At 39.1% G+C, this 27057-nt stretch overlaps 3 protein-coding genes across 4 annotated transcripts in view; 1 reads left to right on the forward strand and 2 right to left on the reverse strand.

Annotated features, from left to right (window-relative positions):
* The window catches only part of CHLSN (cholesin), a 144186-nt gene that overhangs the window by 12956 nt on the left and 104173 nt on the right, over positions 1-27057 (forward strand). Inside the window, exon 3 of one of the 2 annotated variants that reach the window (XM_080981290.1) lies at positions 25989-26036. The exons of the other annotated variant lie outside the window; for it this stretch is intronic. Within the exon in view, the coding sequence (XP_080837416.1) occupies positions 25989-26036 (48 nt within the window). The remainder of the gene's footprint in view (positions 1-25988; positions 26037-27057) is intronic. 2 annotated transcript variants of the gene reach the window in all.
* Positions 7056-12129, reverse strand: GPER1 (G protein-coupled estrogen receptor 1). Its single transcript, XM_080981214.1, has 2 exons — positions 11572-12129; positions 7056-8922 (listed from the first exon to the last, which is right to left on the reverse strand). Exon 2 carries the CDS (start codon positions 8586-8588, stop codon positions 7518-7520), a length of 1071 nt encoding a protein of 356 aa, XP_080837340.1. The 5' UTR covers positions 8589-8922; positions 11572-12129; the 3' UTR covers positions 7056-7517.
* GPR146 (G protein-coupled receptor 146) overlaps positions 16220-27057 on the reverse strand; it is a 70805-nt gene continuing 59967 nt past the window's right edge. Inside the window, exon 3 of the transcript XR_013979439.1 lies at positions 16220-20868. The gene's annotated coding sequence lies outside the window, so the exon portion shown is untranslated. The remainder of the gene's footprint in view (positions 20869-27057) is intronic.

A 27057-nucleotide genomic window follows, 5' to 3' on the forward strand; every position in this document is an offset into this window, starting at 1 on the left:
GTAGAATTCACCCGAATTGCTTGTAGTAAGTCAGAACAGCCCCCAAGAGCTAATAAGATGAAACTGTGCGGTCTCAGTTCTTCTGAACAAAACAGAGCTGGCAGCTTCCTCTGTTGCCACCTAGGATAGCTGGCTCAGCAGACTGATGTTTATTCTTAGCCTCTAGCATTGCTGTATCCCTAGGTGAGGAAAGGAGAAACTATAGTGAAGTGTGAAATAAAGGGTTGAACTGTTTATCATATATGTTTGATCCTTGTATTACTGTTTAAATGGGAACACATTTAGAATCAGTCTAAATTTAGATGAGTGGAGAGTATATATAGTTCAGGGACAGAGCATCTGCTTTGCATGGACATTGTCTTATGTTCAATTCTTTACATCTCTAGTTGAAGATTCCCAGGTATTAAACCATACTGGATAGCTGGGCCAATTGTTATATGTTCTTAATCCCAGGGCCAGTATCTTCCATGTTGAAATGCATCTGAGGTCATAAATGATATGATTGAAACCCTGCTGGCATTGTAACTTGAGAGCTCAGTCTTGCACCCATTTAGCATACCTGTGAAATGGAAACAAAATTTTTTGAAAATTACTTTGTTTTGACTACGGCAGACCAACACGGCTACCTACCTGTAACTGTGAAATGGAGAAATTGTTGCTTCATAGTTTATACTTGCTACACCGAAGACAAAGCTAGACCTATTATTACTCTCACTATAGCAGGCAACAGAAGTTACCAGCTGATAGTCAGTGGATGCATTGGAGAACATGTCAGCCTGACTGCAAAATTAATGCATACTTTTTACCTTCCAGTAAAAAGATGTTGTTCATCCGCATTAGCAGAGGCCATTACCCTTTTATACAGATTTCATTGATTTGGCTGCAGGCTTTTAACACTCTGAGAGGTCACCTTAGATGCTATATAGAACATTACCTCTGGCATCTATTGTTGGCTGCTTATTGGCTCCACAAACAGTGCCCTTTGATTTTATTTTTATACTGGGGAAATTTCCGTAATTAGTTCTGCTTCAGAGTGAAAACCATATATAACTGTTGGTTGTCCTCATGGATAAGTGTTCAAAAACTAGCAGCTTCATTTAGCTGGTCTCTTGACATACATTCTGAATGTTTCTACTTCTGTGTTGCTTTCAAGTGGCATCAAATGTCATTGCATGCTTGTTTTGTTGCTTGAGTGCCAAAAGGCTGACTTTGAATGACATCCCACATACCAGACTTTCCACAACTTCAGGCATCTTTTTGCACAGAGATTTTCTCATGGGCTGCTTCCCTTGCTGTTCTTCCAAGTTGCAGACGTGGGTTTGCTACCTCATTCACAACCATGTAGTATCTTTGCATTAGCAATAGCAGTTGTGTTGTGTATAAGTGAGTTTTTAATATTGTTGGAACTTAACTTGGTTTCACTATAAAATTATTGTGTTCTTGTTACCCTCTGTTGACCAACACACTCTGTTCTGACGACTTTCAAGTGTTCCACAAACAGCTATAACTGTGGGTGGGAGAAGAGAGCATGCTGTTGTTTTAACTTTTACTCCTCATAATACTGGAAAGATTCCAGGCAAAATCAGCTAAATACATCATTTTTTCAGCAACTGTACAGATGCTTATGACTTTACCACAAAAATTCAAAGATTGCCTTATACTTTATAAGAAAAGAAGCAGCAACACTTAGCTTTCATATCTTGACCTGTTCTAGTCCAGCTCGGGTCAGGTCTAGTTATTGGACTGAATAAGCCTTGGTTGCCCTGATAAATTACCTTTCTGTCAGAAGATGGACAAACGATTGCAACCTTGTTATACTTTCTTGATCTGTCACCATCTTTTGATACCATTGACCTTCATATCTTCCTGAACTGACTGGGGCACTATTTTACAGTAGTTCTGGTCCTATTGTAATAGTTGATTTCAGAGAATAGAATTAGGTAATGAACTCTTGACCCCCTGGCAGTTATGCTGTGGGGCACCACACCAGAAGGTACCATTTTGCCTCCAGTGCTATTTAACATCTACATGAAGCCACTGGGAGTAGTCATTAGGAGATTTGGGTAGGTAATCCCTAATTTTATTTCTTTGTAACATATGAATCAGCACCGTTGGCGAGTGCTTCCTGGGTCCAGATAATTGGTCAATTGCCTACTTTGGATGGGATTGTATTCTCTCTGAAGGAGCAGGTACAATTGTCTCAGGGTGCTTTTGGATCCATCTCTCCAGGTGACCTCGGTGGCTATAAGTGCCTTGTAGCAGCTTCAGCTGGTAAGACAGCTATTATTGCCATTTCTGGATCAGGATAGCCTGGTCAGTGTTGTCCATACATTGGTAACTTCCAGATTGTTATATTTTTCATTTAAAAAGTTGTAACTAAAAAAATTTACAACTGTAATTTAAAACATACAGAAGGTTAAAATTGCAATAAAATAGATAAAAATGCATTGAAACGTCTACAAAATTTCTAAACATTTGGGTAGGCTTGTCTAAATAAGAATGTCTTCAACAGGCCTCAAAGACTGCAATACACTCCATGCGGAGCTGTCCTAGAGATTGACCCAGAAGCTGCAGCTAGGGCAAAATGCAACAGCTCAGTGGCTCTCTGGGGCAGCATATCAGCATCATATTATGCCCTTGCTGAAATAATTGCACCGGTTGCCACTTAGGTCCCAAGCCAAGTTCAAGGTGCTGACATTGGTGTTCAAAGTTTGCTTGAGACATGACAATGATACTGTTTCATTGCTTATATATACATCATATCACTGCATTATTTAGAAGAGGGTAACCTACAGGTACCATATTATTAGGAGGTCCTTTCTGAACCATATTGCAACCAAGTCTTTAAGTGTGACAGCACCTACTTTTTGGAACTCCTTCATGTTTCATATCAGACAGACACTGTCTTTAATGTGTTTTCTGTGCCTGTTGAATACTTTCTTCTTTCCATAAGCCTACTAAGTGGACTCTTCCCCCCCCCCCCCAGTTCATTTCTGAATTCATTTGAAATTCTTTTAACTTTTTATTTATTGTAGTAAAGTAAAATTACTATGAGATGCTTCATAGTAAGCAATTTATAACTAAAATAAATAGTAGTAATCATAATATATCATTTTAGACCGTTCTAATGCTTCACACTGTTTCAACATCCCTGCAAGGTAAGGCAGCATTATTACTCATATGTATTGCAGTTTTAGGGTGCTGAAACTCAAAGGATTGACTTAGAGGATTGTGCCTCACCTGAGCCCACCTGGAAAATTCATGGCATGTTACTGGTTTACTCCTAGTAAATTCCTAGAGAGATTTGGGTGGGAGTCTTCTTTGTTCAAGTTAGTCTACTAGCCCTGCTGCAGAACCAATTGTATGAAACTGTAAATTAGATAATGCATATATGTACATGTAATGGTGATCTGGGAGGGATTGAGCCTATGCCTTTGCATCTTTTACACATGTATCTTCTACTTATAAATTCATTTGTACCCACAAAAATATAACAAAGGGTCTGTAAATTAGGCAACAAATATTAATTGATTGATTGATTTTAAATTCTCACTAAGCTTTTAGTGTTTAGTGCACCCTTAGTTTAAAGTCTTATCGGCAACAATGAAAAGCTTCATAAACTTTTTAAAAAAGTATTGTTTGTTGTGATCTTACTTGGGACCCTCATTCAGATTGTTGGCACTTGTCTTTCTCAAGGGGCAATAGAGTGTGCCTCTGGGGGTGAAGACTAACTGCTGCATTAGCAGCACTGAAGTGATGTCACCGTAGCATAAGCCTGTGCTGTGTGTATGGAGCTCTTAGGGCTGCCCAGAAAACAAGACCCCACTCTCAGCCTTGCTGATGTGGTCCAAAGGAAAGGAAAGCAATACATTTGACACCAGCTGGGCTGCTGGAGTTGCCGGAAGGTGGCGTACAAGGTGCCATCCAGCTGTCTTAGGGATTCCACTTTGGATTTGTGTAGAGTCTACTCCTTAGCCTTTTCTCCTCCCAAAGATATCCTGCAAGGCAGCAGAGGTTTAGGATCAGAGTTTTCCTTCTCCCAGATGGGCTACCTTCATAGATTGACAAGCCCCATCGCCCCTCACTTGCCTCTACAGCATGTGTAGAAATCGCCTTCCTTGCCGTTAGACCCAGTATTGGTCTCGTCTGCTCAATCCGCCAGAGCCTGTCTTCACGTACAGGGGAAGTCCTGGCCTAACTCATGGAGTGTTTGAGACCCATTGGCTACCCTCACCTGGTTTAGCTGGCCTGTCGAAGCCATTGCCAGGTTGTCGCTGCTGTTGCATGCTGACAGCTTCTAGGAGCCACAGGTGAGAGCTGATGGGGACCAAAGGTGGAGAAACTACTCCAGAAGGAGCACGGTGTGTTCTGTACCAGCAGTATTACCCTTTCCTAACACTCCATACACCCCATATTAATCATCCAGTTTACTACTCAGAATTATACCTGCTTGGTAACTTTGGTAATGCTGCCTGGATCAGCTGCAAGTGACTCTGATCCTCTGTCTGTGTCCTGTATGTGCATGTGAGACTGTGGGGTGACCACACCTGCTGCTGATATGCAGCTCCTGGACCCCAACATGTTAGTCTCCTTGAATTACTGGCTCCATGGGAAGCTTTATAAATTTAGATTTTTTTTTAAAAAATGAAACTACATCTTGGAAATTTGTAGTGAAACTTTTTGCTTTTTTGTTAGCTATGTGCCGCAGCCAGGATCTAAGTCTTCCTGTCCTGCAGCAGGCAGAGCATGTCTTCTGTGAGATCTTTGTGGAGGTCATAATATAGCACAGTTCTGGAGGGTACAGAGCCCTTCATAGAGTATATATCCTAGAAGGGATTGAAAGTCAATCACATGGGAAAGATAATCTTTTGAAGCTCCGAAATGCAATCAGAATTTAGTTCCATGCCTAGCCTGTAATCAAGGGTATGATCAGCAGAACAGGCAGACCCCCTCCAATAATAGGAACATTACCTAGCTTAGTGCAGCATCTCTGTGATTATCTTAACATTGCTTGAAAAGGAACTAGAGCATGCTAAACCTGGATGTACAAGAATGTTGTTTTTCCACACTCCAAAGTAGCTCTCCAATACTTTCTCCATGTTGCTTTCCAAAGCTCTCAAGACCTTGCAGCCTGTTAGTGACAAGCATGAGGAGGTTGAAGTCTAGGGAGCTAAGCCCAAAGGAGGCAGTTAAGGGTCAGCCAAGGTCCACTTTTCCCTTAAACTCAAATTTCTTTTCCCGTAGAGTGGTCAAAAGGGAGTGATTCAAGTCCAGTAAGAAGCAAACTTTTCTCCATCCTGGCAGGAAATGATGAAATCATCATAGTATGCAAATTGTCTTTACAAATAGATGTTAATATCCATATAGGAAAAGGTCGCTTTGATTCTGACTGTCCAGTCTCTGAGCCAGTTTAGATGATAGCCCTCCTTGTTCAAGTGTACCTCCTCCCCTCCTTGCATATAGAGTGCAATTTCTAAATTTGGCAGTGCCTTATTTATTGGCAGTGCCATCTTTCCGTGATACCATGATGAAAGATTTTAGATAAGAGAATTAGGGAGAACCTGCAGTAAATTGCAATTCATGAGATATATTCTATATAACAAATAATATTTGTTATTTTCAAGGTACTGTACAGTAAATAAAATTAAAGGAAGGTGAAAGTGAAATAAAAGCAAATTCTATTTTATGAATGGAAAGGGAAGTGGGGAGGGAGCCAGTTTCCCATTGAATCTCCTGATTGCAGTGTGAATACAGATATTGAGAATGAATATTGCTTGAACATGCCCAGGATCCAAGTATTCTGGAAAAAAAGTTGATTCGAGTTAGTGGCTATTGCAATACCCACTAGCAGTGTATTTCCCTACCCTGTAAGAAGAATGTCCTCATTCAGGGCTCCAGGTTGCTTGGACCAAAAGATGTGTAGTGGTATTTGACATCTGGGAGAGTTTCAGGAGAAGAAAAGTGAAACAAACACCTACCCACTTGGCTTTTCTTTGCTACCCTATAAAGCACTAGACAGCTCAGGGTGATCTTAAGCATTTAATTGCTGTATAGTGCAGGAGGTGTTCTGAAGAGTGGAACTGGAAAATGTGTCCATTTTCCTTTTCTTGGAAACATTCCTATATAGTGCAGGAAGAGAAATACTTTCTGCTTTAAACTGATCTCACACATACCCTTCCAGAATACTTACTAAAGGCTACATTGAGCTAGTAATTTCCCGCTTTTCTCCCGGAGTACATTTTCCTCAGTGGTGTAGCGTGGGTTGTCAGCACCCGGGGCAAGGCAAGTAATTTGCGCCCCCTAACCCATGGATTTTAGTAGGGGCAGAGAGCTGCGAGTGTGAGCGCCCCCCCCCCATGTTGTGCCCGGTGCAGCCGGGCCCCCCCCCCTGCACCCCCCATGCTACGCCACTGATTTTCCTTCCCCCACCTTCAACTGGCACACTAACATTTTGTGTCTCAGCTCACTCACAGTCTGTCCTGGTTCTTTTAGAACTTTTCCTTTGTCTCCTGAGGTGGAAGTGAAATCTACCCATAGGGAAAAAGCCATAGGATTTAGCACAGTGGGGGTTATGCATCATTTGCCCCCACAACTAAAGCATAGTGAATACACAGGAACTCCTATCTTTCATGTTAAATGTGGTCATGGAAATTTCATCTTCAGGTAACAGGATGAGTAATAGAATATTTCTTATTTCTGTAGGCACAGCTGTCATCCACATTCCATGAGTTAAGGAAGTTCACAAACCTTTGAGCCATTTTCAATTGTTTTTTTAAATACTGTTCTTTCCTGCTGCAAACTTATATAGTTCTGTATAACTGGAGAAGTCCCTTGAGTATGTACCATTACCTTAGTTTTGGGTGGCCCTGTTTCACTTACAAGCTGATAAGCACTCAACTGCCTGAGTCCACTATTAAAGGGGAAGATTCTTGGTGATTCAGGGGATTTGGAAGTAATAAAAGCCTAGTAGCTAACTGTAATAATTAAAAAACAACAACCCAGAAAGAGAGGTCCATTGTAAATCTAGATTGAATTTCTATTTTCTTAATAGTTTGTGTCTATTAATATACAGTACCATGCTTTCTAGCTGTTTTCTTCAACAGGTTTGCAAGCTGATATTCTTGGAAGGAAAATCAACAACTCTCTATATCTGTGTCTGCATCTCTGTATCAATATGTTCTATTGAATTTCCCTATTCTTACTGCAGTTTTACTATTTTGTTCAGGGCATCTAACATATGGCAGAAAAATAACATTATTTGATAAGTATATTATAGTTAAGTTCTTCCTTAGTCAGTTTTCTGCTACCTTATTGTTCACAAGTATGCAAATACAGCTGCCCCCCCATGAGCCTTTTATTAGTTTCTAACCTTAATGAAATGCAGATTAGAGTAATGTGTAATCTTTTACATATCATCATAAAAATAGTACAAATCTTTGTGCATAGGACAAAGTATATGATTTTTCTATTAGCATTGTGATCAAGTTCCATTATGGTACCTTTAAATACAGGCTAAATTAAACTTCCGATTGCTCGTTGCTATCAGGAATAACAGATTTCAGGGTAGCATGACAAAACCGGTTTAAAACAGAGACTTTTGTTTTCTGTTCAATGTACAATTTCAGTTTCTCTCTGAAAGTTTCACCTAGGAAGCTGTAGATAAGAGGATTCAAACAGCTGTTTGAGAAGGCTGCAAGGTTCACAATGTGTCCGGTTAAGGGATAGTTGTGTCTGAAAGACTGGTCCCTTGATGAGGTTTGCTCTGTCTTTTGAAGAAGTTGCACACTTATGAAGACATTTTCAGGAAGCCAGCAGATGAAGAAGACAAGGACAACAACAAAAATCATGCGAAGAGCTTTCTGTCTGCGTATCCGCAAACTTCTGTGCTTGTGGGCTCTTATCAAGACTCTTACAATTAACGAATAACAAAGGCCTATAATAGCAAAAGGGATGATAAACCCTAAGGTTATTTCTAGCCACTGAATTTCTTCTACATCTGCAAAGCAAAAGGAAACCTCCCCAGCATGTTGCAAATGTACAGCTGTGAAGGGCACTAGTGCTGCCGAGATAGATGCCAACCAGATGAGGCCACAGCTTAATCTGGCATGTTCCATGGTGCGAAATAAGTTGGACTTCATTACTTTTGCTAGTGCTATGTATCTGTCAAAACTCATCCATGTTAGGAAGAATATGCTGCTATACATGTTGATTTGAAGGAACAATGACATAAAAGTACAAATTATTGTGATATCGTAATACTTTTCGTCGAGATTAAAAACTTCGATGAGAGAGTCAGCCACCAAAATGAGATCTGCTACTGCAAGGTTTATGAAATATAAGTCTGGAATAGTCATCTTTTCACGAAAACTTATATTCACCACTAAAATAAGAATGTTTCCCACGAAGCCAATAGGAAAAAGGAATATTGTGTAAAGGCATGATAAGAAAAGACCTATAATGTATTGCTGGTGTTCTGATTTATCTGAGAGGCTGACAGTTTTGTTTTCATTGCATAGATATGATCCATTTCGTTCAAAATATGTGCTGTTACAAAGTACTTGAGATGTGGATGCTGCGAAAATTTCCATGGTATGCGCCTCTCTTGAGTATGTCGCTTAGAACTTCAGTACCAAAGTCCTTAAATTGTTGGTGAATCCAAAGAGACCTGTAGAAGTCATATTTTGTATTCTGCAAAGGCAGAATCAGTTTAGGTCAAGACTAGCAGAATTTCTACAGTACCTTAAGAAAAGCGGTAAGCAAGAATCAGTTGATATGTTCTATAACACAGGAACTTTTGTATGGTAATGATGATTTCAGGTGTATACATATTTCTTCTATTGTAATCTTGCTTACAATTTGAAAGTTGCTGAATCATAATAGTTCTGTTTACTTCAGTTTAGCAACTAATGAATCTTGTTTGACCTGCAATTAATAAAAAGGAAAATAATTAATCTCCTTCCTGTAAAAATGAAAGAGTTCATTGTTTATTAACATGAATGGCCTTAACATCTGTTCATGTATATCCATGATCCTGTCTTTGTGAATTTAGTTAGATGAACCACAAATATATGAATGTACATGTTCAGTGTAAATGTTTTTGGGATCATTTTAGGATCTATATAGTGGCAATGAGCAAAACATCTTTTTGGCATTGCTCTTATGAGAAAAGGATAAAAATCAGGACTAAAGCCAGTTTTGGAAGAAATAAAAGATCAACTTTCTGTTGTATCATGTTCTTTGTTTTCATAGATAATTATAGAAATCTTAACATATAACCCCTACAGCACATGCTTTGGCTGCAAAACTGATAGCTAGAGGAAAAGTATGGGACCCTTCTGATTCTTACTCTATTTTTCTCACAGAGGCTTAAAAAAAGAGGGGCTCTTATAGGTCTGCACATTTTAATTGCTTTTCAATTGTATAACAGAAGTCTTTGGGAAAAGAATATTTATTTCTTAAGCAGTTACCTTTTCTAACTATGTTGTTAAATAATTTGTGAAATTATAAGGAAATAAAAATAAAGCAGATTACCACAGATGATTAAAATCTTGAACTGGATTATGTAAACTTTGTTGCCAAAAAACCACGAGCAGCTAAGATTCTCACAGCATTTTAAGTATATGGAAGTGGAAACACATGTAAATAAGATGTAAACTCTGTTTGGCCTAAATATCTCTGACCTAATTTTTGAGCCAGATTGAAATATTACATACATTTGATTATTGAGACCTATCAGCCTAACCTCTTCCATCGCTGTGTGCAGCTCTGGTTGCCTGATCTGAAAAAAGCTATTGAGGGGATGGTGAAGACAATAACTGGTTTAGAATCTCTATGAAAATAGACTAAAGATAAGCTATTTTTAGTATAGAAGGTGGAGGATCAAGGTGGCAGTGGCAACATGATACAGTTTTATAACATGAAAAGTGTAACCAGAATACCTTTCCAAATAGTTCTCTCCATCCGGTTAAATTGATTGACATTAATAAGTGTTTCTTCTTACAAAATTTGTTACCACAAGCTGTGGAGATGGTCACCATCTTAGATGTCTATAGAAAATAACTGGAAGGATACGTTTATTAATAGTGATTAGCCATAATAGTTTAAAATAAAAAGCCCAAGTTTTGAGGTTGTATACCTCATGAGTACCAGATCCTGGGAACATGCATCAGAGAGATACTTATTACCCTCTTGCTCGGCTTTTGAATATCCAGAAGTAGCCGGTTGCTGTTGGAGACCAAATACATGCCTATCCAGAAGTGAGTTGAATTCAGTGGAACTTACTCCCAGGTAAATGTTCATTGGATTGCAGCCTTAGCCTGGTCTTAGTCTTAATTCTTACTATTTTATATGAAGGCATGCATAAAGTCGTTTCAAGGGGTTTGTCATGTTTATTTCCAGAAAGAAAATTTATTTTCACTTGTCCAAAATAAAATACTGTGTTGTTGAATTACTATGAGGCTTGTAGCAACATATTTTTAGATTACTTTTTGAAAAAAATGCATAATCTTGTAAAAAAAATATGATTTTGGTAGTAGAGGGTTTAAGAATAACTCAGCTATTTTTTAACTTGCCAATCTTTATAATTATTGTTTCTGCAAGGTAGAATAAATCACTTTTATACATCACTAAAAAGCAGGCCAATGTAAATATTGAAGGGAAAACTATATTTTAAATAGTAGTGCATCAGTGGCATTCTGATAATGCTCTGGGTTCTGCAAGAAATCTAAACGATTTCAACAATGTTCATCATTTTAAATTGTTCTTACCATCATGTGTTTTTAGGATTCATTTTACCTTACACTAATGTGTATTCATAGGTTTTAACTGGTCTTGAGCTGGTTTCCTCCTAACCACTGGTTGGCTAATTTATCTTTAATCACATCACTATCACCACCACTAATTATAAAAATTAGCACTATTCAGATTATTCTAGATTGAATTGAAGGCAGTAGTGTATTGGTACAGTTAATTTAGAACTGAATAAACACCTGCATTTTTAAAAGATTGTTTAAGATACTTAAATGGTTTATAGCAACAAATCCAGTTCTTCCTGCAAGTCTTACCACTATAATAAAGCTTTATAGATTCTTGTACTTTCTACAGTTTTTGTTGAGCTGACATCATTTTAAAGGCTAAAATTAACTCTGTTTCTGCTGGTTTATTTCTCTTTGCCAGTTCAATTTGTAAATTAAAAAAAACAACAACAACATTTTGAGAGACGTGGGATGTTTGCCTATTTTCATCCCTCTTTTGCTTTTGGGATCCTACTTCAAATACAAAAATAAACTCAGATGCCAGTACACTGAGCACCATTTCACAGATTCAGCTAGAAGAAGCACCTTCAGCATATACCACTGCTTGGCTGTACAAGCGTATAGCAAATGCAATTAAAAGAAAAACAGAACTCAGAAGTGAAGAATGATTCTTTAACACATGCTTTAATAACTAGAGTGAGATATTCCTCGGCTGTACAAGCATATAGCAAATGCAATTAAAAGAAAAACATTAAAACTCAAAGTGAAGACTGATTCTTTAACACATGCATTAATAACTAGAGTGAGATATTCCTACCCTCTTTCGTGAGTCCTGTTTTCCCTTCTTAATCGCTTGCATGTTTCGGTCAGCTCAAGAGGTATTCCCATCGTGATGTATTGCATTGTGGTGTTCATCATTGCTATCATTTTTCTGTAACAAACTTAACTGTATCATACATTCAATGTGTCAGTGCTGCTTCTAAATCGTGATGCAGCAGGTGGAGGCTTGGGCTTCATCTGCTGCTGAAGGAAGCTTGTTGATAACTGCACAAACACCACCTGGTGGCTGCCAGAATTGCTCTGCTGACTGTGGGAAAAGAAGTCTTGAACAGCTACGTTAAATCCTGTTTTCTCAGTGGAAGGGACAAGACTATAGTGCATGTCCTCAGCAGACTTTTTACTCTGCGTGTGTTTGTGTGTGTGAGAGAGGGGAAGAATAAAATACTCATTCCTTTCTTAAGTAGCAGCATCCAATGCCTCATTCAAACTGCTTTTGAATGTTTTGAAGCAGTTAGGGATATTACACCAGGTTGGAGTGGGTAAATGCTGTTTAAAGGGGAAAAGCTCAAAATTCCACTTGGCATGCCTCCCAAGCCCATGGCAGCTTATTGGATCCTGGCCACAGTTGGGCATGCTGAATTAGAAAACTTAAGATAGAGGAAAAAATTGGGATTTCTGCGGATCATAAATGACCTATATTATATTAAAATAGTGCTTAAAAAGCACAGTATACTCGTAAGAAGTTCAGCTTTCTGAGAATTTTTTCATTTTAGAGAACAAAAAATCTGTCTAGTTCTTATGGTTGTGAAACCATGCTTGAAAGTTCTGTTGCATGAAGTTGCCATACCAACACCTACCCTAAGTGTACTTCAGTAATACTATTGTACATCTGGGTACAGCATGACTTTAATACACTGTGCAGTTTCCATTATCTGATCCTGTTGTGAATAAACTTCTGGAGTTCACCTTGAATGCATTTCTCCACTGCCCCAGAAGTGCCTTACCCAACCTGGTACCCACCATACATTGTGGAATATAGTCCCATTATCCCTGAGCATTATTCATGTTGGCTGGGGGTGATGGGAATTAGGGTCCAGTTTCTGAAGGACACCAGGTTGGGGTAGGCTGCTCTGGAACCATGGTTCAGCAAACCTTTCCCTTGTTCACTTCTCTGCCTGATAAGCCCTGTGTGCCTGCAGTGGAATCTTGGTGCATTGTAGAAGATTCTGAGGAATGTTATGGGGCGTGTTCTCTGTGCACCATCTTGGCTTGCTGGGCCTCACATTTGCCTCCATTAACATTTCTAACCAGCTGCACATTACACAGAGAATATCGGGGGCGGGGGGAGCTGAATTTCAGAGGAGCTTGACGCAGTTTGAAAAGCATTGCTGCAGAACCCAGAAATCACAATTTTGGTCATTATTTCTGGCTTTTGATAGCATTTATTCTAAACTATGTATGCATGCATGTATGTATGTACAATCCGGTTTTTGGTCAGAAACCAAACGTGAAATTTAACATTTACTAAATTATTCTGTATTTTGTAACATGCCCCAGTGCATCAGAGACAGCCAATATGGTGCCCTCCATATGTGAGCTCCAACTTCCATTAACCTCAGCCAGTATGGCTAGGGCTCAAGTATCAAGGGAGTTATAAAATTTCAAACATTGGCTACCCCTGCTCTACATGGCACCTCTTTATTATTCCGTATTCATGTTTGATGCTCAGAGTGACCTTTTCTAAACTCAGTTTTTAAAAACTACTTGTATGCATGCTTTTTAGGTTAAGAATCCAATTGTTATCCAGTGGTATTGTGCTCTATATTTTACTGCGCGTCGATATTTTATAGTTGAAGCTAGCAAGACAGACGCTAAGTAATCATACTGCTGTGGGCATTGGTGGCTCCCCTGTCATACCTCTGAATCTCTGCTGTTGCTGAGATTCCACTTGCTGGCATTTGGTATCTCCACATAGTAAAATGGAGTGAAATTAGGTCAGCGGCAGCAATTTATCAGAGTTCCATTTGTGACTAGGTAACAGTTATCGCTGTTCAATTTGGCATATGTTTCCTCACATTTTCAAAGAATGACCCTTGTTTTCGAATACCCAAGCTTTAGTGCTCATACTTTCTGAGCGTTTAACAGGTGTACTGGGTCTAGCTACAGATTTCTGTCTTAAGTGCACACAATGGCAAACTTACATTTCCCTCCATGTGATGTGTGAAGCATTGAGTGTAACAGATGCTGGAGTGGGGAGAACAGCTCCATGGAGGCAGGGGCAGTCAGTGGTAAACCTCACATGACAGAGCAGTTTAGTTCTAGCTTGTATTGTACATATCACTGTTCTAATGCTCATTTTATTTTCTCGGTATATGCATTTATTGGGTTCTTTGGGCTATTCCTTTCACACAGTGAATAAGATAAATGGCTATTAGTCATGATGTCTATATGGAACCTCCATGATCAGAGGTAGTATATTGCTAAATACTAGTTGCTGGAGTGCGCAAGAGTTATTTCGTTATTGTATTCATAACTCGTTTTATTCCAAGACACCCAAGAAAAGACTTAAAATTTCAAAATACTAAAACAAATAATAAAAAATGTAAAGTTGGCCTTGTGAGTTGAGGGGCCAGTCTGACTGGAGCAAGTCCTGATGTTTCCTTTGTCTGTTTGTTTGCCTGCCTGCCTCACTCTCTTCTGCCTTCCCACAGGGTGGATGGCGTCCTTTGGATCCATAGGTGAAGTGTTTAATTTACTGGAACAGGCCCTGATGTTGACCATGCCTTCCTTCCTTGCTGGCTTCTTTAAGCACTTTTGATACCCAGTCTCTGATCCCCAGTCCACTTCCCATACCTTTTCCAGTCCCATGAGATCCCTTGGATTCTCTGTAGTTTGCCCTTCTCCCCCCCACCCCCAAATCAGGATGCATCTTTCCTTTGGTGGATTCATTTGAGATCAGATAATGCTTAGACTCCCCCCCCCCCCAAATACTACGTGCTTAAGTGTGGGTAGATGTTAAAGAATCCCCTCTAATCCCAAAAGGCAAAATATGAAAACTGTTTGAAGAGGCTTGGAAATGTCTCCAGCTTAATAGAAGCTAAGGATCAGGCACTTGTTAACTACACAATTAATTATTAGTTTACAGTGTAATGGTATACATGTCCACTCAGAAGTAAGTCTCTTTGTGTTTAATGGGGCTTATTCCTAGATAACTAGGTACAGGATGCTAGCATAGGCTTCAGTTTAGAGTTGGCATTGGGCTAAAACGGGGTTCTTGTGCCTTTAACAGTTGTATGACAGGCAGACATTCAACAGGTTAAGCCTTTTATAGAATGGAAGCACAATTACAGAAAAAACTTCACCATGACTGTGCTTCCTCTAGTTTTGTGTATACTTTGGCCTCATGGCAGCCATGTTGTGACTGGTGCCCACAGCACTCTCTCAAAATTTGAAATCTGCCCATGTATCCAAAATAGTTGGTGACTCCTGTTTTATGCAGACAAAGGCACTTGCGGAGGGCGCAAAGCAGGACCATGGCCTAGGTATGTTCAAACATCCTGACAAAGAGGCTTGACGGGGCTTTTGGTCCCTGGGCCTGAGGTTCCCACCCCTGTCCTTGAGGCAGCTAGTTGGTTGCTCTGGGAAGCAAGATGCTGGAGTAGATGGTATTTTATATTTGATCCACTAGAGCAGGCATAGGCAAACTCTGGCCCTGCAGATGTTTGGGACTACAATTCCCATCATCCCTGACCACTGGTCCTGTTAGCTAGGGATGATGGGAATTGTAGTCCCAAACATCTGGAGGGCCGAGTTTGCTTATGCCTGATTTATACCCCGCCCATCAAGCTGGGTTTGCCTGTGCCTGCACTAGAGCTCTTAGGCTTTTATGGGCAGTGCTAATCAAACGATTAAATAATATTGTTGGATTAATCAAATGCATTCCAGTAGATTAAAATTTCATTTGCATATGAATAAGAATAATTACTTGGAATAAAAAGGCATGCTTTCTTTGGTTTTAGACATTGGAAAGGCATCCCTCAGGTCACAGCACCTTAGCCTATGAATTCCCTCCTGTATGAGGTGGAAGGAGAAATGCTACTTCTGATGGAACTTGCAGTCTCTGTGGTGTTATATAAAAGATAATTTTAGAAATCTATTTCCTGATTAAATTTTTAAATGAATTAATCTGAATGAATTGACTAAACATTGCAGCCCTAGCTTTCATCTCCTGTGTAGAACAAAACAATGTACTTGATTCTGCCACAAGTATCAGTCATAGTTCCTCTTCAAGCCTACTGAAATTTAAACCATAGCTTTCCACTTATATTTTTAAAATGCAGAGACTACAGAAAAATGGGATATTAAAAGCACATCAGCTCTCCACAGGCTCCGGGTAAAGAGCTAATGCAGGCTTAGAATACTTTCAGTATACTCAGTCTAATAATTCTCACTCATCTTTGTTCGGATATGGGTGATGTTCTTTTCCATTTGGCTTATGGTTTACTATAATAACATTTCCTTAATTGCTGCAGGAAAAAAAACACTACTGTATCTGAATAGAAGTAGACAGCTTTCCCCCATGACTGGAACAAACATCCATACACTAAAATGCTTCTAATATCCTACTTGTGCTTGTTATAAAAATGAATTATGTAATAATTGGAAGATCATTTAGACTGCTGAAATATTTTTAGAAACCTTTATTAACCATATGCATTGAGAAAACTTGAATTTGGTTCACATTTTGATAGATGAAAAACAGTTGTTGATTCTTGTTGATCATATCATCATAAACTTTATATATACATAAAAAGTAGCTTCTAGCATTCTGTCACACTCTAGTGGGATCAAGAAATGGAACACAGGGCAGGGCTATGCAGATGAAGGATTGGAAAAAGTTTTTTTAATCAATGGCTGGGATCACTAGGGGTGGGGATCATGCTTAATACCTCCCATAATAACAACCCTGAGTAGATCCTTCATTGTTTCCCAATTCAGGTAAAGTGTTGCACTTGGAGGTCCTGTTGTAGTCAGGGCAGACCTTAGCCTCAGCCCCCTAATATTAGTTGGTCTAATATTCACTGGCATAGATGTTGAAAGGCTCTGATGTGTCTTCACTACAAAATCCCTTCTAACATTTTCCCAACAACTATTGCAATGTATAAGCACACAATGTTACAATATTTTCTTGCACGCTATCTCAGACAGAGAATCCCCTGAGTTATTTCCTGGCACATAGGTTTATTACATCCCAAAGTCCAGCCTGTGGCAGTAGTTGATGTGTGATTTTGTTGTAGGAAGTTGGTGAAACAAAGATACCCTTTGTCATTACCAAAAAAACAGTCCAAAGCAATAGTTTGCCTTGGACATACATTTCTCTTTTCATTTTCAGAAGTATTTGGAAGAAGCCAGTCTTCTTGATGAGAAATCAAACTATCATTATTAATAATGATTATTATGTTGTACATGGTGCCATAACCATAGACGACACTTTACAGAGTAGCATATGGGAGAGAAAGGTTCCTGCCCTAAGACACATAATTCCTGACCATCAGCCAGGGTGGTTGGGCTTTATGGGAGCTGGAATTCACAGCATTGATGGGCAGCATGTTGCCTACCCCTGCTTCAAGGTAAGCCTTGAACTAGCAGATAACACTCTCTATGCATGAAAAGAAAAAGGCTCCAACACCCTGTTAGATCTTTCATGCCTTGCCTTACATTCATCTCATTTACTGTTAAGAAACTCCTAGACTGTTATTTATTACCCATCTTAATGAAAGAACTACTGTCCTCCTTGCATTTTTTTCTTGCTATGTCTTTTGACATGATTTCATTTTTCTCCAAAACATTTAAAGAGGCATGATTCACCATGATCACATGGACACATTTCATCTTACTGTACCACATTATCCCCAATAGCACCATTCTTATGTTAAATCTTTCATGTTGTTGGTCATTGTTACATCAATTAGATATTTTGGCAAAGGCCTGCCCAGATGTATTTAACACTGCCTGCACCCGAAATAATTAATTTACCTCAAGCCCAGAACAGCTGTCCTGGTTTGTAGAACCTGTATTCATGTCCCGTCCCACCCTGAAATATGGCTTTTCCATTTCTACTGCACAGCAGTTAGGCTGTCTTGAATATACTGCACACTTCCAGCAAATACAATGCCCTTTTGCAACCCCTTGTTTTTTAAGGGAACTTACAGAATGATATAATTGTATAATTGGAATGGGCCCAATTCCAGTCCAACCCCCTGCAATGCGGGAATCTTAACTAAAGTGACTGTGACATATGGCCATCCAACCTCCAATGAAGGCGTGTCTGCCACCTTCTGAGGAAGTCTATTACCGTCAGAAAGTTTTTCCTAATGTTTAGTCGGAATCTCCTGTCTTGTAACTTGAATCCATTGGTTTGGGTCCCACCCTTGAAGCAGGAGATAACAAGCTCCATGTGGCAACCCTTTAGATATTTGAAGATCATATCTCCTCTCAGTCTCCTCTTTTCTGGGCTAATCATACCCAGCCCCTTCAAGCTTTCCTCATAAGGCCCTTGATCATCCAGTCCCTTGATCATCTTTCCAGTCCCTTGATCATCTTGGTTGCCCTCCTCTGTGCACATTCCAGCCTGTCAACATCCTCCTTGTGGTGATAAGAATTGGACACAGTATTCCAGTTGTGGTCTGACTAAGGTAGAATATAGTGATTTTCTCTTGATCTGGACACTGTACTTGTGTTGATGCAGCCTAGAATAGCATTAGCTTTTTCTGCTGCTGCATCACACTGTTGTCTCACATTAATTTTGTGGTCCAACAAGACTCCTAGATCTTTTTCACATTTACTACTGACAAGTCAGGCGTACCCCATCTTATATTCTTGCAGCTGATTATTCCTGCCTAAGTGTAGAACCTTACATTTGTCCCTACTGAAATTAATTTTGTTAGCTTGGGCCCAGTTCTCCAATCTATTAAGGTTATTTTGAATTCTGATTCTGTCTTCTGTGGCATTAGCTACCCCTCCCAGTTTGGTGTCATCTGCAAATTTGATGAGCATCCCCTCACTTCCTTTATCCAAGTCATTTATAAAGACGTTGAACAACAGATCCAAGACAGAACCCTCCCATGTGGCACCCCACTTGTCCCTTTGTTCCAGGATGATGAGGAACCATTAGTGAGCACTCTTTGGGTTTTGTCGGTCAACCAGCTACAAATCCACCTAGCAGTAACCTCATCTAACCAACATTTTACCAGCTTCTCTGCAAGAATATCACAGGGGACTTGTGTCAAAAGCCTTATTGAAATCAAGATACACCACATCCACAGCATTCACCAATCCACCAAGCTTGTAACTTTATCAAAAAAAAGAAACGAGTCTGGCATGACTTGTTTTTGAGACACCCATACTCGGTCTTCGCAATCATAGCATCCTTTTCTAAGTACTCACAGACTGACCATTTAATTGTATGTTCTAGGGTCTTTCCTGGTATAGAAAAGCTGACGGATCGGTAGTTACCTCAATCTTCTCCCCCCCCCCTTTTTGAAGATGGGTACAACTTCTAATCTCAGAGCCTCAATGTCTATAATTCAGTATAACTAGTTTGTCTGTTGCTCCGTGCAGTTCTGTTCCATTCTGTACACAGGATGCCCTTTAAAAGCACCCACATTCAAGCAGGCTGGATTCTGAAAGCTGGACTTCTTAGGCTAGACAGTTCCATGGGTGGTGTTTATTGGTCCAGGATGGGTGAACAGAGAAAAAGGGCCCCCTCTTCAAGTGACTTGTATCCCTTATGAATGTATGTTGGGAGGGGGATACAAATGTATGGACTGAAGGATTATGGTGCATGATAACTTAGTTAATTTTGTTGATATAAGAGTCACTTATAGAATAATACATTAAATCCTAGGTGATACACTGCTTTATCAAGATCTCCCTTCACTCTCCCATGCAGTCTTCCATATTCATTACCCCTTTGTTGATCCTGGAAAAGTTTCTTTTTATAAAAGCTCTTGACCATGTTGCCTGTCCTGTTGTTCACTCTGCTGTCCATACATCAGCACACAACAACGACGTGCAATAGCAACACAGGAGGAACATTAAGTAACTATGATTGTAGCTTTCAGCCCCAGCTGGAGAATATTTGTTCCTCAGGTTGTAAGAATAAATAAGCTTGCAAATCTTTTATTCCTTCAGGTTCTGTACGTTGGCAGATTTGTAGCTTTCTTCTTCAGTGCTAATATTTTGGAAGGCAAAGGTCAGTGTGATCCATTTTCAGAGGGCCCAGATGAGACTTCAGTACGAGTCTCTGGTATTTCAAGAGGACTGTTACTAGCATGTCTCCTCCTGCAAACTTTTGTGAGATTAGTTATAACATTCAATAAGCCGATTCTGCATGGTTTATGAAGGCAAAGAATGATAACTAAACTAACACAGCTTTCGCTGAACAGCAGGATCTCTGCAATATTCATTGTCAGCTCATTTTGGGGTGTCCCTATTATCCTCCGTATCTTCAAGCTGGTCCTAGAGAGAATCATACTGTTGTAAAATAGACGACACACAAACATTGTTATTGTAATAACCAAAACAGTCAAATAAGGGTGAATATTGTATCTTGAGGGATGGATTTCTGGCTGAACTTTTTTAACAAACATTAGAATAAAGCAGAGAAGCTTGGCCAAAGATGGAATGCAGAAGCCAAAGGTAAATTTAATAATCTCGTATTCAGGCCATGCAAATAAAGGATCTAATTGGCAGTCTGTTTCTTCATGGTAATTCTCCATGCCCAGCAGTGCCACCACTATTAGTGTAGCACAAAAGGCACATATCAGTGCAAATGCAACAGATACCATAGGGTTTTGATGTGCCTTACTAATTAAAGCATTTTGGGGTGGGTGCCTATAAAGAAAAAAGCTAAGCACCATGAGGACAAGAAGGTACTGAGAGCTGAAGTAATTCAAATTGAAAAAAAACGACAGCGTTCCACACTCAAAATAGGATACTTTGAGGTAGGCAGGCCTTGTGATGATGGTGAGTGATAAAAGAATCATTAACATGTTGCTGATGGTGTGAGCAAAAAGCATTATATCTAATTTCTCATTGGTGCGCTGCATATGGTTCTTGATGAGGATGCCTAAAATAACAATCCCAGCTAGTAGACCAGTTGGTACAAAGAGCGTAATATAGCAGTGCATAAATCTTGATATTACATGTTGTGAGAATATGATGTCTTCAAAACTTGTGAATGAATCTCGGCTCTGGCTTGGGTACTTCATCCAGGTCATATTATGAGAGACCATTCTTGTGAAGAACTTTGGTTGCTTGGTGTTTCTGCAAACTGGAAAACAAACAATCAAAGGACTTTAAATGTATAGTCAAAGTAGAAGAAAAGTGAGAAAGTACCACCGCATATCTTTGGATTTTTTAAATGTCAAAATGTGCTTACAGTGCACCCCAGCTGCAAACCGTAGAGCCATGTGCTTTGTCAGAAAGGAATGTAGAGTTGCTGTTGAGCCTGAGTACAATGTTACTTACTTAAGAGTAACTAGGGCAACCTAGCCAGATGGGTGGGGTATAAATAATAAAATTAGTAGTAGTAGTAGAATTGGGAGGTGGTCTTGAGACAGCTTCACAAACAATAGAAAATGATGTTTATAGCCTCTATGGGGGAGGGCTTAGTTATTATAATAACTAGAGACACAACCATAGCCCCAGTAAAAGGACAGGGCGCTCTGTTGTCATCTGGTCACTACACTGGTATATCTTTGAATTCCACTATCAAAAGTAGATTCAGTAGCAGTTCTACCCTCTTAGTGCACATTGTGGCTATTGGGTTACTATGTTCACATTGATTGTTTCAGAATAGTCGTGAAGACTACAAGACTGCAGCAATAGAATTTCAGCAGTAATATTATGACCCTTTAATTTTAAATACCCCCAGTCTCATGATGGAACTATTGGAGATTGGGGAAAATAATTGTTTTTTAAAAACTTCTTTTTAACACCTTTATCTGATTATACTCTTTTGTTAGCTTAGAACTGTGTGTATGTGTTTATAGCAGTTATAAATTCCTAAAGATAGGGTTTTTTAAGGTGAAGCTGACAGGGAATTAACTGTAATAGCTCAATCATGTGATGCCATCATGATTCTGTTCCCATGAAAAGACATCACTTTCTCTTTTAAACAAATAATAGACTGTGTAAAAAGATACAATAGTTGTTTGCTCTGCAGAAAATGACTGCCATAAATATGAAATGTGTAATTTTATAGGCTACCTAAAAGCACGATTTGTACGTTATCAAAAAGGTGATTTCCATATACTTTGTTGAAAGAAATCTGTTGCTAATATTATTCGGAGGTTTTTTAAAAAAGGATTGTGCTGCAATAGGATAAACATTTCATATTTTAAATTATGTAGAAAACTATATGGAGCTTTTGGAGTGTAATTATTAGTACATTTTAAAATATAGTTTCTATTTCCCAAGCTTTGTGCTCATATTAAAAGATGTTTTAGCATATCTGCAATTAAAAAATATAGCAGGCTATGTTTGCTATTTCGTCTTCTGTTTCCTTTGTAACATAAGCATTTCAGTTTTCACATTAATCCCCAGATTTAATACTGTGGTTTCTTCAAATCATTCAATAATATGCAAAGCTGATCCATTCAGGCAGAGTGTATATGTACAGTGAATTACAGGGACACTGCAATGCCTTGGGTCTCCTATCAGAAGTTTCCATAGAGCCTCATCTAATAATGGAATAATGTTTCTCCCTAAGACTTTCTTCCATAGCTTATATGTTGTTAGTACAGTTCTGTCAATGTTAGAATGCTGTGCTTTAAGCTACAGTGTAAGTTTAAGGCTTTGGTTGTATGCCACATTTAAGAAGACTAAGAAGAGCCCTGCTACATTAGACCAAATACAGTGGTACCTTGGGTTAAGAACTTAATTCGTTCCAGAGGTCCGTTCTTAACCTGAAACTGTTCTTAACCTGAGGTACCACTTTAGCTAATGGGGCCTCTCGCTGCCGCCGCGCAATTTCTGTTCTCATCCTGAAGCAAAGTTCTTAACCTGAGGTACTATTTCTGGGTTAGCGGAGTCTGTAACCTGAAGCGTATGTAACCTGAAGCGTATGTAACCCGAGGTACCACTGTATTCATCTAGTTTACCATCTTTGCATCTTACGTCCCTTAGAGACTTAGAAACAGGACATGAAAACAATAGTCCTTCCCCAGATCATGCCTCCAAACATGGACTTCAGCTTGGAACTAATGTCTTTTGAACTCAGTTGGACTTTCTTCTCAATAAACATGCACAGAATTAGTCTGTGAGTATGTTAGACAGAGCTGAAATATTAGCTTATTCACACACACGCACACAAACACACACCCTGACATCCAGCCAAAAATGGCACCCATGTTGACTTTCAAACAGTTGAGATCTACTATAAAAATACAGTATCAATAACAAATATTTCTGGTTGTTGGGATATGGGTATGTATGTGCAGAGTGGTGTAATAACATGGGCTTTTAATTTATTTATTAGACTTCTATACTGCCATTCCTCCCTCTCCCCTTGTTCTCACAATAGCCTTCTGCTGTACATTAGGCTAAAGAATTGTGATTTAGGTCCCTCAGTAAGGGCCATGCTAGACGTGAAGTAAGTAGGTCTTGTGTTGCTTTCCTTTCACTGTGAACAGCAAGATGGATAGACTATCTAATTCAAATAAGGACCATGGTAGGGGTGAATACTCCCTCCCATAGTCCTGATTCAGCCCCCACCCCACCACTGGCTGTTAGTTAAGGGGTGGGGAGGAAGAAGCCCTGCAATAAAAGCAAAGCTACCACAGAAAAAGCTATATATGTCTCCTGCCTTTCACCCAAAGAACTTTAAGCAGAATATTTGTTTTCCATTTCCTTCCTACAAATACCTTGTGAAGTAGAATTATGCTGAGACAGTGACTGCCTTGGTTTTATAGCCAAGAAGGAATTTTGATCCCCAGTTTCCCCAATCCAAGGTGTTCAAGACTGAGAGAGCCATGGGATATAATGGTTAAGGTACTGGCCTTTGATGTTTGGGCTTTGACCAAGAAGACACAGGATTGAATGCCTGCTGTGCCACAAATCCCTCGTCATGAACTGCAGGCCAGATTTTTGTCATGTAATTTGGTCCTGAACAGTTATGATCCCTAGCTAGCAGGACCAGTGGTAAGGGATTATGGGAACTGTAGTCTCAAAACATCTGGAGGGCCGAGTTTGAGGAAGCCTGTTCTAGAGCATCACAGGCAGCATGGTTGCATCATTGGCTGAATTATGCTAAATGAAATCAACAAAACCCTTTCCTGTAACTGAGGCTTCAGCAATAAGTTTTGGGGGCAGCTTTTTCAATTAGGTATCTTTGCAGCAAGAACCCGCAGCTTACAGTAGAAAGGTGGAGTTGGCTAAAATGAGGTAGCTTTGAAATTGGGATTTGGAGCATCAGATGCAAGAAAGGGAAGGTGGGCTGCACACAAAGGACATTAGACTAAATTGTTAAGTGGGAGGGAGGGATTTATCTGCTCCACTGGCAATAGCTAGCTAGCACTCAGCATGGATTTTTTTTAAAAAAAATGTAAAAGGGATTAGTTCCTTTCCATTTTGCTACCAGAATGAACTCTGTTTCATTAATGTAAGTTGAAATGAAACTCACTTGTGGGTTAGAAGAAGAAGAAACAGATTGTTTGCCAACAGAAGAAAAGCATTTAGTGAGAGCAGCACATCCGCAAAAGCCTGAGCCACTAGGTTATTACAATAATTATACCATTTATAAGACACTGAAAGAGTGTTCAAAGCACATGACATATTATATCAGTGACTCTTAAAAAGCAACTTTATGATGTAGGCCAGTATTAGTATCTGCAAATGTTTGTGTTGAGCTTAGTATTAGTACTGTCAATGTCTACCTTTCTGCTTCCTGACACACAAGCAAGCTGTCAGACAAAGTGGCATTTAATAAGCATATTTGTAAGTGGCAATAAGAGTTGTGATTGTTGAGCTTTTTTTAGGAAGACCTCAATTTTTTAATTATTTTTTTTTACAAACCCCAGAGTTTTCCAGTTGACTTGCCTATGAAGATCCAGGACAAAGCGCCGCCTTTCAGAAATCCCCCCCAGACATCAATTCCGCCTTTGAAATCCCAGTAATGTCCTGGAAAATCCAGACGTGGGGTAGCCCTGCTTGTGATAGAATGGATCTAAGTTCTGATAGAATAATATAAGAGTAGTCTACAGCTTGAGTGTTGAAGAAATGCTTTCCATTTGTGAACTGACAGAGTGCATTCAACTAGAATAATAGAATTGTAGAGTTGGAAGAGATCCTGAGGGTCATCTAGTCCAACTCTGCAATGCAGGAATCTCAGCTAATCTTGAATGCATCTTTTGGATTAGAATTCTAAGGAACTCTTAGATTCATTGCATTTTGTGTTGCCTGAAAAACACTCAGCAGGCGGCAAATGCATCAAATGTACATCACCACATAGTACATTCTTAGTAAAAACCTTATAATGGCATTGAGAATTCCATTTTGTAAAATAAAATGAAAAACATTTATAACTGGAAAGGGTACCTTTTCTGTTAGTGAAGAAAAAATTACATGGAGGTATATAGATTGTGAGGTTCTTTAATTTCCATTACTCTGGGAAAATAATTTTTACCACCACCTTTCTCTGATTACCTAGCATAACAGCAAATTTACTGCAGCAATTCTAGCAAGCTGCATGGCTTGTGCATCCCTTCACGTTGTTTAGTGGCTTCTGCAGAATGAAGTGTCTTAGAAGATCATCATTTCATGACAACAGCTGAAATTACAGTCAGAACGCATTAGGTTTAAAGCCATGGATTTCATACTTTTTGCTTTAACGCAGTCCTTCTCATATTACCTTTTCTGCTGAGGATCTTCTGCATATCTTCCATTAATGGGTGTTGCAGAGCATTCTGGGAAGTATTCTGAGGTGCGCAGTCAGTTTATCCAGAGCACTAATGTTATGTTTTAATAGTTTGATTTTGTTGATGTTTTAGTTATTGTTGTACTGTATTTCTATTTTAATGGTGGTTGTTAGCTGCCCCGGGCAGAATATAAGACAAATGAATAATCACAATTTTTTAAAAAAAGTATTTTTTAAAAGAAATGAATGCAGTTCTTTTTTAGGATATGCATTTGGTTTCTTTTTTGAAAAAAATAATCTGTATACTGTTCACTTCTGTTTCTCAACTTCTTTCTGATCTTTTCTTTCACTGATGATTCTTCCCCTTATTTCTTTCTGACTTTTTCTGACTCCTCCATTTTAAAGAAAGCCCTTCTCAGGCATTGTGCTGCTAGTATGTTAGGCTTTATTTGTTTTGGCAGTGAATACAAAAATGTTCTGGAATCCTGTTCTCAGGCTCAGACACACAGCTAATAAATTATCCTTGCCTCCAATAGATGGAGCCGAACCATTCCCCACAACACGCAGGAGAGAACTACAGGAGGGCAAGTACTGCGAGGGAAATCTCTTGAGAAAGGCAGAACTTGAAATTATTTCCCCCTTGCATGCGTTTGCTTAAAACACTCAAGTCTGGGCATTTCAGTTTAATGAATTAAACTGACGACTTATTTGAAAGCTTCCAAGCTGCATTACTATGTTTAGGAATCGTTGTTTTAGAAACCAGATCTATTTTTGTATAGATGCTTAGCATATGACAGCCCTTCCCTGGTTTCTTTTCCCAACAGGAGAAAGAAGTTTCTTTTATACAAGCAAGCCTTGTGCGCAACTGGAGTGTTATTGCTATTTTAGCTGTTTAGTGTAAATGTGTTTATAATTCTTTGCAAAAGATGGTTCTAGGGATTCTGACATAAGTTAAATTCAGAGACAGGATTTGTAGAGGCAGAGAAATAAAAAATGGAGTTACTTATACAGTTGATTACAGTAAGAATTTAACTGAAGGAGTGCAGTTTCTACAGAAACAAACAAATTGAGAAGAGGTTTTTTTTTTCTTCTACACAGAGGAAGAATGTCAACAGTGTTGTGTTTAAAATCTGTTATGTGTGCAACTCTTGCTTTAGTCTTATTCTAAAACAGTAGAAGGCAACATTCCGGCTCAGTAGAAAGTTTTGATTCCTCCTCCCCACTTCCTTTTGTTTAAATAGTTGAAGCATCTGGCTTCTTGCACATTTAAGAATTCTGTGACACTTTAATTATTTATAAAAGGATTCTAGCAGAACAGAAAAATCCTGGTCTCTTTTGTTTTCATAACATTTTTTTTAGATGTGATATTTTGCTGCATTTTGTGCAGCTTTAAGCATATTACTGAAGTAAAGAGGTTGAAAGAACAGAGCTCTTTTCACACTGTTTTTGGTCCTTAGTGATGATGAAAACATTTCATATTTAAAACAAAGTAGGTCACTTACCTGTGAAACAAAATGCAGATGCAACAGGCTGATTCTGTCTTTATGATCAGATTGATGAGAAAAATAAGTTTTAATGCATACTTGGCTTCCTGCGTGTGGTGAC

The sequence above is a fragment of the Podarcis pityusensis genome, assembly GCF_964106645.2.
Source record: "Podarcis pityusensis genome assembly, chromosome: 14".
Taxonomy (NCBI): Eukaryota; Metazoa; Chordata; class Lepidosauria; order Squamata; family Lacertidae; genus Podarcis; species Podarcis pityusensis.